At 31.2% G+C, this 16256-nt stretch overlaps 2 protein-coding genes across 3 annotated transcripts; one reads left to right on the top strand and one right to left on the bottom strand.

The window, feature by feature from the left end:
- Window positions 1–273: 273 nt before the first annotated feature.
- On the bottom strand, window positions 274–10573 carry LOC129757952 (uncharacterized). 2 transcript variants are annotated; one of them, XM_055755366.1, is made up of 6 exons: window positions 10380–10573; window positions 10191–10283; window positions 9960–10125; window positions 9745–9902; window positions 599–725; window positions 274–525 (listed from the first exon to the last, which is right to left on the bottom strand). In XM_055755366.1, exons 2-6 carry the CDS (start codon window positions 10243–10245, stop codon window positions 381–383), a joined length of 651 nt encoding a protein of 216 aa, XP_055611341.1. In that variant the 5' UTR covers window positions 10246–10283; window positions 10380–10573; the 3' UTR covers window positions 274–380. The 2 variants fall into 2 exon arrangements, with proteins under 2 accessions (XP_055611341.1, XP_055611343.1); XM_055755368.1 differs by lacking the exon at window positions 10191–10283 and having other exon boundaries at window positions 10380–10569.
- Window positions 10574–10680: 107 nt separating this feature from the next.
- LOC129757951 (uncharacterized) lies at window positions 10681–11937 on the top strand. The gene is made up of 4 exons (XM_055755365.1): window positions 10681–11034; window positions 11095–11261; window positions 11325–11451; window positions 11509–11937. Exons 1-4 carry the CDS (start codon window positions 10736–10738, stop codon window positions 11627–11629), a joined length of 714 nt encoding a protein of 237 aa, XP_055611340.1. The 5' UTR covers window positions 10681–10735; the 3' UTR covers window positions 11630–11937.
- Window positions 11938–16256: the final 4319 nt, after the last annotated feature.

Consider the following 16256-nt stretch of genomic DNA (forward strand, 5'->3'; position numbering starts at 1 on the left):
GAAATATTGGCCGATGACAGTAGCTGAGAGTCGGTGTGACAATTTTGTGTTCTGCTTTCGGTTTTATTAGATTTTAGGGCAACTTAAAATTAGATTCGGTCAAAACAAGTGTAATTTGACTCTTGTAATAAAAACCGTAATTGATCCAATAAAAAACTTGCTTGGCAAACGTTTTGGCAGCAGAAACCTGTCTTACACTCCAGGAAATCTGAAATTTTGGTATTAAATATGATATTTATTGGATAATTTCGAATGGCATAAAAAAACATCATATTCTACGAAAATAGCTATCAAGGTTTTGTTTTTCTGAGTATTTTAAATATAGAGTTAATCACTATAATGAATCACCATCAATAATCCAAATATGTTCAAGAATTGTACTAATCGTTGGCATTTTCCGGCATCTCGCAGGGTGTCAGCTTGAGTAAATTTCGCATGTATTTATTGTACAAGCTCACTAGTTCTGACGATCGGCGACATTCCACCAGCTGCTGGCTGAAGCAATCTCTCATTGATACTATGTCACTGCAAGTCAGAAAAAAATATTTTTCTTAAATTGAAGATAATTTAGATAACCCAATCAGCAGAAGGAACTTACTGGCATTCACGGAAAGAGAACTCTTCTAACCGGATCGTTTGCATTTTCCCCAGTGTATTGGCACAATCATTTCCGATTGGGCTCAAACCGGCTGCACATCTCCATTGTGGGAAAGTTAACATGAGCTCTGCAAAAAACGTTGAACATTTTAAAATTTTTAGTATTCATTCCGCAGTTTCAAAAAGTTCAACCTCGATTTAATGTTGGTTCTTACTGAAATTGGAAATTTCAAATTTGGATCTTTAGTTAAATTTTTTTTTTGTCAATTTTTAAAAATTTTAAAAATTGATAGAAGAAAATTAAAAAATATATATAATGAAAGTTTGAAAGAAGTTAAACCGGACCTCATTTTCATGTTCCATATTCATTTTTCATATATCTTATATATAAAAATGGAGGCGTTTTCTTTGTGATAACATCACGTATGAATGGTCGGTCGGAATGAAGTGAAATTTGGTATCCGAGGGTTTTTTGGGTCAGAGATGGTTTGTATAATAGCTTCAAGGATCTCACTTTTGATGATAGGGGGTCCCAATACAAATTAAAGCTTAGTTCTTTTAGAAATGGGACAGTTACGAATGCGTGTATCTCAAAAACCATTAGTTTATTCAAAATACTTTCTGTGAAGGAAAAGATGGTAATCTTATTATAATTCATGAAAAAATTTGGAAAAAAATATTTATCGTTTTTTGTAAGAAAAATGTCTACTTTTTTCTTGGTATTCCCTATCTGCCAGCGCACACTTTTTTTTAGTCATGATATTGATAAGTTTTTTTTAACTTTTACTTCGTCTAATCGGTATTCTAGGTGACTGCATCCTTCTCCTTCAATTTCTGATACTTTTTGGTTCAATACTTCTCTTTTGATAGAAACTGAGGGCATTTTGGGGGATACAGCTGTTTCTAAATTAACAAAACTTGATTATTTTCGAGCCACTTGAAAGCGTTTTTAATAGAATTTCTGCTGGTAAAACCATGCAAAAACGAAGTAAATCCATCATGAGATGAATATCAAAGTATAATTGATTAGTAAAGATTGTAGATTGCGAAGAGTATACATCAGATAACTCTTTTTGGGCTTTAAAAAACAGAAAAAAACAATAATTTAAAATTGTTGTTTTTTTTTTTTTACAGGAGCAGAATCTTGGCCTATCTTTATATTTTCTACAAAACAACCAGCAAATACATTCTTTAATATGCTAGGGACCTTACCACGAGCACACATGTTATGGGATTCAAACGCTAGAATTTGTTTGATATAGGGTTTTCATAAGTTTTGTCGTCCATCAGAAATCATCTGTCTCATAGCTTCGGTACCTGCTATACAGCTTACGAGCTCTGGAACTAGCAAAAGTTTGTGGTTTGAGATTAGGTTTGCATGACTCATAACGAGGCATCACTTTCAGCATATCGGAGAAAAAATTTGCTGGACATTTCAGCGATCTACACTTAGTTTTTTGCATATTAAAAATTAAAAATTTTGATATGACACTTGACTTCCCTAATGACCCTTAACCGTAGTTGTCGATCATGTGCTCCACCAAAATGCTTGATTTGAACTTTGTTGACATTTTTGACAGTGTTTGCATACTTTTCCACCACTTACACCCGGTAATTCTTTGAATAATCAACGGTTTTGTCAGCTATCAATTTGAAAATGATGGTTTTTTAAGGAAACTGTGCAAAACAATGTTTTTCTTTTTCTCTTGCATCGTCAAAATCTCAAAAACAAGTGAATAAAAATTTTTGAAAAAAATAGGTCTGTTAGTACTTTTAACACGCAACAAAATACTGTCAAAATTTTGAATGTACGATTACACGTAAAAGAGTTATCAGCAAAAGAAAGTGTCCCATTTCAAAAAGAACCAAGCTTTAAACTTTATTTGTTACGATTTCCATAAGAATCTATTGGCGAGCACAATGCAGTTAAGGACGTGTAGATGAAATTAAACATTTATTACGATTTATACTTTAGAAGGTAAAACGAAGTTTACCGGGTCAGCTAGTTTATTCATATATTCATATATTTAAACGAACATAAACAGACACAAGATGATCTCAATGAAACTTATGTTTCCTCGAAGAGATTCCTTTTTACTTAACTCGATGCGTACATCTTCTGCGGATATGATGGCTAGCACCTTACAAATGCTTAAACCAAAAACCCACAGGAATTACTATATATGCCTAAGGTTGCCAGATTGCTCGGTATTATCGAAGTTTGCCCGGATTTTAATATAAAATTTTGAAAAAGTCAAAGCCGGCCCGGTTGCCCGGATTTCATTGGAAAAGTCCCGATTTTGCCCGGGTTTACTCTCTTTTTCATTCTCAAATCACACTCTAAAAATCAAATTGAGTAACAAACTTTTTAATTTTTTCGTCTTTTTTTCTTGATTTTGGATGAAGAATTTCTAGGTTTTGACTGAATATGCCCGGATTTTGCCAGGGTTTTGGTCGACCATTTTGAAATTAAATGCCCGGTTTTTTAAATAAAAATAACCTGGTTTGTCCGGTCCGGATACTTGCTGAAAAAATTCTGACAACCTTATGTATGCCGTAACCGAGATTCGATCTCATGACCGTTGGTTTAAAAAACACGAACGCTATCCTCTAGTCCACGGTCTGCGGCTTCGAAAACTGTTGTAAATTTCTATCTTTAAGAAACAAAGGGTTAATACTCTAATTAAATTCTTAAGTCCGATTTTGATCTATTGATTGGTGTGTCGATTCAAAATACTCTGCATAAAAAACGTACAAAATTTTTAGTATACTCATGTATAAAAATTTAAACCAAGAAAATTTCTGAAATGTTCCATACAAAACTTTTTGTTTTGAATCTGAATTTGAAATCTGGTTTCGGATGCTGAGTACATCGATTTTCCATTCCCCTAATCCTGAAAAGTTTACGCAGATGTTTTTCTCCGGGATTTTGACAGAAAGAATTTAAAATTCTTATTATTTCGTTAATACTGGATTTTCGCGTTATTCAAACTTATAAGTTATACTAATTCTAATTTGAAAAAAAAAATCTATACTCAAACAGTTTTATGGATTGTCTTCAGTAGAAATCCCCAAATTTTTGTAATTGTAGATTTTTCAGACTAACAATTTGAAAAATACAAACAGATAAAATTACCTACAAAAAAATAACTAATTTTCTCACTGTCGTTTAGCATGTAAACTTTCATATTTTTGTTTGCAAACTTTAATTCTAATTATTGCAACTCTCTTGAATTTATTATCTTGGAACTGAAAGGAACCCTTAAGAAATGCTATGGTAAATATATTAAACTTATCGATAAGTGGTTGAAATTTTGATTGCGCACTTTCCAAAAGCCAAAAATTGTTGAGCCTTTTTTTATTCTTTTTTTTTATCAAAATAAATATTTTGAGTTCAAAATTTGTAATCTGTATCCAGTTTAGAATTCTTGATTCAATTAGGATCATCATTGACACATGATTCTAAAGTAAAGGCTGTTTCGTAATTTTGGTTCGAAATTGGTTCATGATCCATGTTGAAAAATTCATTTGTATGTTCAATATTTGATTGATTTTTTTCGGAAAAGAGAAAAAAAAACTCAATTTAAAATTTTTATTAAAATATTTCTACACATTGTGATATCATTTCGAATTTTTTTGCACATTTCAAACATGAAAACAAAAAAGGAAAAAATATTAAACTAAAAATTCAGAGTTTAAATAAATTTTTTCATTGGGGGTTATGACACAAATTGCGATTTAAAGCTGAGGAATTCGGGATTTAGATTTGAAAATTGTATTCAAATATGAAGCTCTTGTTTGGGATTAAGAATCAGAAATAAGCTCCACTTCTTGTTTGAGTTCTGCAATCAATTAACAGTTTAGATTCACATTTCAGCTGAAAACCACAAATTTGGAAAAATATATTATTGATATTGATTGAAGATTTTGATTTATGCTTAATTTCTATTTCGATTTGAAAACATCAGTTACGGAATTTCAGTTATGAAATTCAGTTTTGAGGATCCAGTCCTCTGCTGACAAATAAACAGCAATCTTCAGATGAAGCACTGTGGTCAAAAATCAATAATTCAACGGTTTTTTTTTTAAACTTATTTGATCGGTCTTCGACCAGATTGAACCGATAGCCACGAGAAAATTGAAGAATTTTAAAGAATTTAAAGCGGATATGATCGTCTAGAATGCTTTTCACATTATAAACTACTTATTTGGTTCAAACAAAAAAGTTTTTGTTTTTTTAAATGAACCAAATTTTCATCCAATATTAATGAATTTACTCAAAATATGCCAAATCAAATTAGTTTGATAAAAGTTTGGACTTTTTTTGTTCGTTGCATAACTTTTTTGCATTTTTTTTAAATATCCTTAAAACAAAATTTGCGAAAGGCACGGGTGCCCGGAAGGCGTTAAAAAAGCTTGTATTTTTCCAGGATTTCACTAGCTAAAACCAAGAACAAATCTCAAATTAAGTTAACAATTTTTTTTATTCTTGCGTCAAAATTAAATTTTAAGATTTACTTTTTTATTAAATAAACTTTGACCATTTTTGGAAGCTCAAAATACGATTCATTATCTGCTAATGCGCTTCGATAAAAAAAATGTTGCGAATGTTTTTTTTTTTTGTTTTTGTTGATATAACCCAAATCAATTAATTTGGCTTAGTGTCATTTTGATGTTCCCGGGAATTCCAGGGATCCCGAGAAAAATTGAAAAATAAGATTTTAACACTCTATGACTAACGAAACCTTATCTATATGGGTTTTTTTTCTGTTTTAAAGTAGAAGTATTGTAAAACATTTCAAATTGTTTTCAAAATTCAATACATAATTATAAAACTCAAAACATATTCAATAAAATTTTACTTTTTTTTACACTAAAAATATTGAAAAAAAAAATCTTTTTGGGATTAATTTCAAATTACCGGTAACCGATTTTTTTCAACTTCTCTTAGAATTCATATTGACTGCTTCTTGCTGCAGAAATTTGAATTAAGTTGTAAAGGTGTTTTACTATCGATAGTGGTTGGTTTGCTAGATTTCAAGTTATTCTTCGAATCTCAATTATTTTTAGAACACTATTCATTTGTTTCAACTGTCAACTATTTGCGAAAAGGAAGCTCGTAATGATGACTGTTGCAAAATTGAAAATTCCTATTCTTTTCGTAGGGTTTCTTATAGGAATTGTTTGGTTTTACAAATTATTTCCTGTTTTCTACTTTTTCTCTAAATCGAAATTGTAAAAAAAATAATCAAATTAAATTTATTAACCATTATTATTATTTTATTTTCTTGTTGAATTAAGGACTAATATTTTTTTTAGAAATGTAGCCTTATTTATTGGGTTTGAGAATTCCCGGAATTTTTCACCAATCTCCGGGATTTGGGAATTCCCGAAATTTTTGGTTTCCCGGGAATTCCCAGTCGGGACAGGAAACTCTAATTTGGATACACACCGGATGAATTAAGAATAGTAACTCTTTGTGTTTTGATTGTGAAAATATGAAAAAATAAGCAATTTTTTAAATTTTCTTCTACAATTTCTTTTTTCCCGATGATCCAATTGGCGTTAAGTATCTAAAGTATGAAAAAAAAGTTCAAACAAATAAAGCTCCACTAATGCATTTCTTCAAAATTAAGAATATTTCTCAAAATTTACTTTACAAAAGGGAAAAATAATGCTTCTTGAAGCTTTTTGAACAGATAACTGTAATTTTTGGCTATTTCTTGTATTCCAATAAGTTTAAGGGTGTTCATACGAGATTTTTTTTTTAAATTTGCTATTTGAACTGTAATTCTTCATCAAACTGCTTAGTTTCTTCCTTACCCTGACGTAGAATGATGATAGATTTTGCGTTGGATTTGAATCCAAAAACAGACTTCACATTCAAAAATTCTGATCTAGTTTTAAGCCGCAGATGCGAGAGCTTTATCTTGTATTCAGCCTCAATTTCCAACAAAAACATGTTTCTAAATGTTTTCAAAACAAATCTCACATTAATTTAGCTAATGAATGTTTAAGCTATGATTTTGATGCAGTTTGAACAAAATCTCAGCTCAAATTCCAAGCCTGAGAAATACATACCTAAGCAAATGTTATAAATTCAATATCAATTCAAATGCCGAATCCACTTTGCTCTGGCCAATTGAAACAATCGATACGCGTGTTTTATACACTGAATATCAATCTGATTTTACAAAATTTGTGGTCCAATTAAGTGTTAGTGAATTCGATGAAGAAAAAAATGTAATTTTTCACATAAAAATGAAGCTGGTTTTACATATATATCTATGCGGTTTGAAAACATTTTTTGCTGTTAATTTTATTTTAACATGATGTAAAATTTTCCGGAAAAACCGGTTTTTCTACCATTCAAAAATCAGACGGATAGACTGATAGACTGCTTTAAAAAAGCAGTTTCGGATAGACTGGTTAGATTAAGGTTGCCAGAATTTTTCCAGCACGTCTCCGGACCAGACAAATCCGGGCTATTTCATCTAAAAACCTGGCAAAATCCGGACAGTTGATTTCAAATTTGTCTACCAAAAATTCGGCAATATCCGGGCAAATTTGGGAATCCGGGCAAAATCAAGGAATGATTCAATAAAAATCGTGAAAAAAAACTTGAGAAAAAATGTAAACTTTTCAGCAGATTTTTAATCGTAATTTAAGCTTTCCCCATTTATCATTATTATTATTATTATAAAACTTATTTATTTGTTTACTTGTTTACTTGTTTACTTGTTTACTTGTTTACTTGTTTACTTGTTCACTTGTTTACTTGTTAACTTGTGAACGCTTGAATAAGAAAAGTTTACAACACAATTTGTGTTTTTTTTCTTTGGTATAGCAAATAAAGTGAATTAATCTGGGCTAAATCCGGGCTTTTTCAATGAACTCAGGACTTTTCCCAAACTTTGTATCAGATATCCGGGCAACCTTAGATTAGACCACCCTCATTTTTATTGAATAAATCATGGGTTTTGCCCAAATTTTCCCGGATATTGCCTGGATTTTGGGATGAAATTTTTCAAAAACACATTCCCGGATATTGTCATGGTTTTAGATGAAATAACAAGGATTTGCTCGGCCCGAAACATTCGGTGAAAATTCTGGCAACCTTAATTTAGAGTCTTCCATTGTGTGTAAATGTAAAGATTAGTTCATTTAGAAAATGGGAAATGCGATACCAATAGTTTGATCAAAAAGCTTTAATAAAAGGAAATGAATGTAATCCTATGATTACACTAGTTTACAAAATTAAAAAAAAAATCGTGAACTTTATTGGCTGACCTGTGTTTTTAATGAGTAATCGGGCGCTAATTCCGGAAATTGAATTAAAAAAAATACAGTAGAAAAGTTTTTAAGTTATGCTCCAAATATGAAATTTGAGAAAAACTAAAAAAGTACTTGTACTCAGAAAGAAATATCTGCATAACATTTATTCGGAATCTCCTTTCTGCATACTAAAAGCGAATAAATTTGCTATCGATCATCTGAACTTTATTTTTTCCTACGATCAACAGTATTGTTGATATTAGTGACTTTATGATAGAAAAAGTTATTATAAACACTTATTTTTTAAAGAAAAATTCGAGCCGCAATAACTTTTTTGTTTCAATTTAAATCGTGTTGCAGTCTTCAAGTGAAATATTTGTCTCAATTAAGACTTGAGGAAAACTATTCTTAAAAAGCAATAGGCTAGTAAAAAAAAAGTTATTAGATAAAAACTAGTATTTTTTACTCCTCTCGAGGAAAATACCTTAAAATCTTATTCACGTTTGAGACCTTTTCCCATGGTCAGATCGTTCTGAAATTTGGGATTTTGGAATATTTTTTAAATGTTACTTTCAAGCATTAACATTTTTCTGAAACAAAATTCCCTTTAAAAAAATACTTTTTGAATAACTTTTTCTATCATGAAGCCCCTAATATCAACAATACTGTTGATCATACGCAAAACTGTAGTACAGATGATGAATAGCAAATTGGTTTACCTTTAATATGCAGAAAAGAGAATTCGAATTAATTTTATGCAGTCAGAGATATTTGAAGTACTTGAGTACATTTTTTTTTATTTTTCCAAAATTTCATATTTGGAACATTACTCAAAAACTGTTTCACTGAGATTTTTATAACTTTTTTTCTCTCAGATTCAGCTCCCAGTTTCACATTAAAAGTAATCTTCATTTCACCTAGTTTAAATATGCTGTTAACTAGTATTATTTCTGGAAAAAAATTTAAAAATTTCAACGTTTTTAATGTGAAATATATATATTTTATTCTTGGTATCTCCCATCGGTCGGCGCACACTTTTTCAGTTATTATATTGATCAGATTTTTCCTCTAAAATTTAGTCTAATCTATATTTCAGGTGACTGAATCCTTCTTCTTAAATTTCCGCTGCTTCTTATTTGACAGAATTTTTGGACAATTTGTTGGATTCAGCTGCTCGGAACTTAACATGTCTTGAATGTTTGAATTATTTTGACTGGAATGTCAACTAGCAAAATCTGACAAAAAACAGTGAAAACATCATAAGATTTAATCAAAAGTAAAATTGATTAATGAAAACCGTAAGTTTCGAAGTACTTAAACAAGATAACGCTTTCAAAATTTGTCATGTCCGATCACATCGCTATCACCAAAGGAAATTATCCCATTTCTAAATGAAGTAAGCTTAAAATACTTCTAATGTTTGTAACATGAGAGTTCATTTCATAAGCCACCAGAATTTTGTTTTTCTCATGACTGAGTATTGAATTCGGGATACATAATAAACAAAAGTCATTGCTATTTTGTGTATGTTTTATTCACTTGTTGAAAGTTAAGTGAAATTTTTCTGTAATTATTTTCAAAATAAGATCATACATGAGTAAATGTATTTTTAATGCTAGGTTTTAAGGTTTGTTCAAAGTGATAGTCAGTCATATTGTTCTCTAGATTTGTAGCTACCTAGAAGTATAAATTTCACTTTTCTACGTATATTGATATTTTGCATTCCAAAACTTTTCGAAAACTAACTTTTTTATTATTATTAGCACGGATTGCAAAAATGCTCAATAAAATTATTTCGAAATTAGGTTTCACTTTGTTCAGTAATTTATTGAAAAATTTCTTCCCGTGTATTAATCCAGTTTTCAAACTTACCTGTTGAATTCCGGCGATATTTGTAGCAAACCTTTTCTTGAATGCCATGCACAGCCTGGAAGAAATCTGTTATCGGTTCCATCTCAGGTAAACAAACAAGAATATCGGCGACGTGTTTTCTAATACACTCGGCAGATGTCGACAGTTGACGACAGTATCTAAAAATTTAATTTCTGATAGATTTTTTATTTTGAAAAATAAATAGCAAAATTTACTGAGCATTATTGTTGATGGCCAGAAGATTCACATATTGCTCGTGGCAATCGCTCATATCCAGCACCACTCGATTGATCGCGAATCCAATACCTTTCCTTGCCAAAATGTTACAATTGAATCTCGTGTTTCTTGGGTAATCTTCCGGCAAAATAGTCAAAGCGCCACCTGAAATAGATATACAACCAATGAGAGTTATAAACGAGTGAAATTATTCGAACAACGTGAGTCACCCAAAGTGGTTAGAAAAACGATCAACAAAAGTGACTTCCGGAAGTCATCAGCCATAATTTTTCCTCCGACGAAGGTCAAGCCAAAAATATCAGCTATTTTAAAATATTACCACAATTATCGGAAGAATGAAAAAAAGTAAAATACTAAAAGCACTATTAAAGATCAAAACAACTGCACTCTACACTCACTTTTTCAATGTGGCACCGAAAAATCACAAACCCGCAGCTCATTTGCGACACTCAGTCCAGTCAATGAATGGAGTCGGGTCAATTACGGCCAGATCCATTGAGCAAAGCTGCTACACCGCAAATCTAATTTGTCAACTCAATTCAGGTCCACTTTTTCCATTGTCCATCAAGATTCACGCTCCCTCTGCTCTGGTTTGGCGCGGATCAACTGATCGCATTGTTGGAAGATTCACTTTTTTGTTGGGGCGAGATCACGCAATTTGCGAATCGTGCGGCTTTAGAATGATTCCGGATTCGGTCACAGCCATGAATATATTAGTTCTGAAACCGTCCATCGGAGCAGTCGACTTAGCAGGATGTTCCGGTTTTCGTTCAATCTTTCGAAGGGATTCCTTTGGAGAAGCTTAAGCTGGTTTGGTTTAGTTTTTGCCTTTGCCTCGGCCATGGAGACTTCAATCCTGAAACAGGTGGACTTCATGCACGACATCCAAGAGGAATGCGCGAATGCTACCGGAAGTGATCGAGCCTACCAGGAACTGATCCAGGTGCTGAATCAGGAAATGCCTCGCTGCTTCGTGAAGTACGTTAATATGAGCTATCTCCAGGCTCCGGTTGATGAGTTGGAAAAGCCGGAACAGACCAAGATGTTGACTGAGTAAGTTGACTGTGAAGTTTACTTTTGTCAATGGAATGAGTTTATTCCATTTTTTCTTAGAATTTGTGATCAAATCGGGAAATCGCTGACCTGTATCGATCCAGTGGTGGAAAAACTTAAACCGTGCATAAAAGATAGTGACGACTTGGACATTCTCCAGAAGATTGTAGATACAGTTCCGGAAGCTCTGAAGATGATCTGCAACGGAACCGGGGAAATGCTTATGAGTATAATCTTTTCTTTTTTTTAACGGAAGAGGTTATCAAATTATTTAAAAATCTTCAATCTAGAACTTCGAGAACCGGTGTCCAGATCTTGTGCTGTTGAGCTTGCTCCAGCCATTGACGAGTGTATGGATTTGATGAGCAACAAAACTATGGAGATGGATCTTAAGAGCTACTCGCAGCAGGAGTGCAAGTAATCACTGCAAATTTTGTACTGTGTCCTTTGTAAAAAAAATCGGTTTGTTTTTAGGGAAATCTACATGATGCAGGGATGTTTGAGTGCCAAGATTCAGGACTGCGGGGCCGAAAGTTACTTGGAGCTGTTCGATTTGTTCTACCGTAATCTGTTGGCGTTGACACCCTGTGGATAGTCGATTTAATAAAAATGTTCGTATTGTTGGCTGTTGTCATGAATCTTCAAAGCAAAAAGTGCAGGTTAAACTTTGTCCAGCTGCTTGTTAAAATGAGCACAATTTTTTCGAAAGTTACTTGTCACATGTCTTAATCTACAAATGCTGGTGTGTTTTTTTAAATTTCTGTACTAGAGCTTTTCGAAATTCGATCAACTTCAAAATTACCACCAAACACATCAATCGTTTCTACAACAACTATTTGTTTTTTTTTAATTATTCAGGTTTATTATGCTTGAAAATAAACAAAAGTTTTTTTATTTGAAATATTTTATCCCTGGTTCTATTTTTACAACTCTTGCTAATGAAATGACTTGAAGCAATACTTTATTTCTGATTCAGCTCTCAGTTTGATGATCGAGAGATTTATTTCTAAGATTTCAATGAAAAAGAGAACTTACAAAATTGAACAATTTTTGTAAATTTCTGAGGATAAAAATCAATGAGACTCAAAAATCTTTCATCTAGGAATGGAGTCAGCATATTTTCAACGATATGATAGCTCTCAAGTTCTAAAGTCATTACCAAGAAAATATATAAAACTGGTCCAAATTTGTATAGGATGATTTTTTAACAATTTTTAAACCACGATTTGATTAAACACAACAGGGTTTGAGTTAGGCTCAAAACATAACATTCTGTAAAAAAAAACTTGTACATAAATCCATATATCTCGAGCCACATGTACAATTTGAAAATAATTCGCCATATTCAACGTAAACAAACATTCATATTTTCAAAAAATATTGACAAATAACCTTGTGAGTTGTTTTAAATTTATTTTTAAGGTCCAAAGAAATAAAAATTAAAATGTGAAAATTTATTCTAAATCCGTCGCCAAAATTAGAAGTTTTTTTCGATCATTAATCGACGAACTTCAACAATAATGTCAATCGTACGCAAAAGTGACACAAATGAATGATAGCAGGTTTATCCACGTTCAGTATGAGGGAAACAAATTTCAAACTGATGATATGTAGCCTGAAATATTTGGATTTATTTTCAAGTACGTTTTTCTTAAAGTTAAATGTGATATTTTGAACATAATTTAAACTCTGCTCGGATTTTTTTAAATTTTTGAATTCAGCGCCCGATTTCACACCCAAAAAATGGGTCAATCAATAAATTTGCGATATTTTTTTAAAATTTTGTAATCCAGTGTAATGCACCCCTTACATCATAAAATCACACATTCAAGTGTGAATATCTCACCTCCATAAACTAGTTTCGCGTTACAATCTTCTATAAACTTGTACCTTATTGTTTAAACTATAAATTCTGCAGTTCTGAGCTTAAAAAACATACTGGAGACATATTTTAGCACATAAATAGAGAAAGTATGTTGATTTTTTCTTACATTTCGTCCAGAATCTGCATATAAATTCGAAGTCGATAGCGCCAGCTTGTGCTTCAATATTTGAGCTAAAAATTTCAGAAAGTCATTTTTTCACCTGATGGGAAAAATCTGAAGGATGCCGCATTGAAAAAAAGTATTTTTATTGTTATGGTCCAGTTTAATGTATATAGATATGAAAGAAAAGAAGCACTTATAAAGGTTATTCTTGTTTTTTTTTATTTTGGTTTTCTGAATGCTTCTTCTAAACATGATTCTCGAAATAAACATGATTAACAGGCGTTATCTTCAAACTTTTGATAAAAAATTTAATAAAATAATAAGAAAAGATTATTTGGGAAATTGAAAAGATCTTCAAACATTCTGAGTCTTTGAACCTAGTTTTTTTTTAATTTTTAAATAGGGGAGAGTGGGGTATCGTGGGCCATGGGGAAACGTGGGCCACTTTTAATAGCTCAGATGTGTGTTGAGATAATAATCTCAAACCAACTGTCATCGTCGTCGCTTTGCGTGAGCATATATTCCTATATGTTGTTGACTGAAATACGCATCATATGGTTCTTTTATTTATCAAGCTAAAAAAAGTTAGAAAAATTTACTTACATAATTAAAAAAACACCCGCTAATTTCATCGATGGGGAACCTAAAGTGCATAACAAAAATATGTTCATACGCTTATGATCTTAGTTTTGTCATGATCTTTAACGTGGAAAGGGAATTTTCGATGAAACATCAATAAGTCACACAAACGCAACCAATTTGCAAATCATAGCTTGTGGAGAATCGTGGGCCACACATCTTGAATCACCTATATTTTTATGTTTTTATACACATTCAGAACTAAAAAACGTTTTTTCTATCTGTAAAGTTTTCTTATGCCAGATGAAGAGTTATGAAAAATATTTTGTCCATCCTATATAAGAAATTTTGCCAAAACATTCGCGAGGCAGGTTTTGGAATCTATGCGATCATGCACAGCTCTCTTTTCTATTTCATCATCTGAAATTGCTTCAATATAACGAAATTAGTTAGGAAATCACAGTTTTGGGTCAACTCATAAACTTTGCATGTTATTTGGTCAATTTGGATTTGGTGGCTCAATTCTCCACCATTTTTCGAAATCCAAAAAATGTTGCTTTTTTTTCAAACAATCAGAATTTGGGGAAAAAATATTATTAAAATTTAAAAAAAATACCTTATGATACCTTGGAAATGTAGAAAACCATAACATTTTTTATTTTCATGTTAACGACAAAACGACATCAAAAACAATTTGAGAAATTTAAGAAAAACGCTGTAGAAATGACATCAGATTTGGCTTGAAACATTAGAAAAAGATTTAAAATTGATTATAATCAAAAATGAATCTTATCTCAGTCTAAAGAATGGAAAATGCATAGTTTGTTTTTAAAAATGAATATTTTTCAAAAATACCACAAAATACGTAAGAAAATTTTTAAAAAAGCATATCTATCAACGTTTTTTGTTAAGTTGTATAAACTTAGAAATTCATAAAAAGAATATTATGACGAAATATGATCAGAATCATAAAAAAAGGCTAACAGTTTCATTAAAAAATGTAAATGAAAAATACTCAAAGGGGATCCTAAAACTAAGAAAATAGATGACTTATAAGAAGATTAGAAATCTCAATCAAGTTCTCCAAAACTTAAAAAAAATTAGCTGCTTGAAATTATAGTTTTTTTCGGAATTTAGTTTAAACCCAGTACAACTGGTTTGAAAATCTGAACATTCGAAAAATCATCACGAAGTTCGAAAAAATCGCTTGAGTGTCAATATGACACTATTGGAAGTTTGGTGACTTGTAACTTTATAAGAATGCATCCAAAAAATAATTGTTTTTTTCGGAGACCCTAATGAATTCTTGGAATCTGTAATTTTGCATCATTACTTTTTTATGGATGCACCCTGAAAGCCCAGAAAAAAACTCCCTAATCAAACCTTGAATGTCAACTTGTCACTAATCGCTCGAAACTGCTATATCTCTTTTGTTCCTCAACCGAATTTTACAAATTTTACAGTTTTGGAGACCTCGTAATCTAACTCACATATTTTTTTCGAACATTATTCACCTGCAATGCTTCAGTTTTCCATTATTCAAAGTCTAAGAAAAAAAATCTGAAAAAACATGCTTCGAAAAAACGACTGTAAATCAGCTACGAAATGCTCAAAACAACTTTCAATTTGTTTCCAAGAAATCTGAAGTCCGAAGCTATACGTTGCACATAAGGATACATTTATTTAATTTTTTTTAAGGTCATGACCACATAAAATGCAAAAAATAATGGTGTTAAAAAAGTACTTTTCAATCAACCGTCAAAATTGCTGGAATCACTCTTGATAAATTTCGAAAAAAGGATTGCAAAGCTGACGTAAATTGGCACATTTTTGCATTTTCAGATTGTTGAAATACAAAACAATGAATTTTTGACGAATTTTTAAAGGTAGTTTTTCGAACTTTTTGTCAATTTGCAATTTCTCAGATTTTATAACACTGTTATTCAACTTTGCACTGGATTTTGAGTATGTTTACGCTGGATTTCCGCAATAAATATATTTTTACCAGGAATATGATTCCAACCAATAAAAAAAAAATATTAAAGCTTTGGCTGGAATCGTTAAAAAATCGCCCAAAATGTCGATAATTACGAAAAATAATTCAAATCAGTCAAAATCGAGTGAATCGCTTATATAAAAATTTAAATACGGGCCATAAAGAGAAAGAAAGAATAGAAAATAATAACAAATTTATGTCGTGAGCATTAAAAACTCAGAAATGCAAAAAAACAATTCCAAAATTTGGACAAAACGTTAAAAATGAAATTTAATATCTGAATCTATCGAAAACTTTGAAATTTAATTACACAAATCAGACATTGGCTCTTTAAAACCTACGGTACAAGCCGTTTCAAATAAACGAATTGAAAAAAAAAAATTTAAAGCTTTTAAAGCACAAATAAGAAGATCATAAGAAAGAAATTTTTGTGGAAAAACATTTGGAAAAAACCCAAAATATGAAAAAAATATTCCACACGAGAAAATTACGAGCCTTCTTCGAAATCGCTAAAAATAAACAATCGGAACTTTTGAAAAATTTCCATTTGAAAATTGTTTGAAATTTAGTTTCAATCCTGTACACCAATGCTGAAAAAAATTGAAAAAATTATAAACAAATTCATAAAAAAGTACAAAAAAAAACCTTTCAGCAAAATC

The sequence above is a fragment of the Uranotaenia lowii genome, chromosome 3 (genome assembly GCF_029784155.1).
Source record: "Uranotaenia lowii strain MFRU-FL chromosome 3, ASM2978415v1, whole genome shotgun sequence".
Classification (NCBI taxonomy): domain Eukaryota; kingdom Metazoa; phylum Arthropoda; class Insecta; order Diptera; family Culicidae; genus Uranotaenia; species Uranotaenia lowii.

Excerpts from the sequence above, each read along its gene's own strand:
- LOC129757952 (XM_055755366.1), bottom strand. The coding sequence starts at position 10,245 with ATGGCTGATGACTTCCGGAAGTCACTTTTGTTGATCGTTTTTCTAACC. Across the intron at positions 9,903-9,959 it reads GCCATCAACAATAATGCTCA|ATACTGTCGTCAACTGTCGA; the intron begins GTAAATTTTGCT and ends TTAAATTTTTAG. Across the intron at positions 526-598 it reads TTCTCTTTCCGTGAATGCCA|TGACATAGTATCAATGAGAG; the intron begins GTAAGTTCCTTC and ends TCTGACTTGCAG.
- LOC129757951 (XM_055755365.1), top strand. The coding sequence starts at position 10,736 with ATGTTCCGGTTTTCGTTCAATCTTTCGAAGGGATTCCTTTGGAGAAGC. Across the intron at positions 11,035-11,094 it reads CAGACCAAGATGTTGACTGA|AATTTGTGATCAAATCGGGA; the intron begins GTAAGTTGACTG and ends ATTTTTTCTTAG. Across the intron at positions 11,452-11,508 it reads TACTCGCAGCAGGAGTGCAA|GGAAATCTACATGATGCAGG; the intron begins GTAATCACTGCA and ends GTTTGTTTTTAG.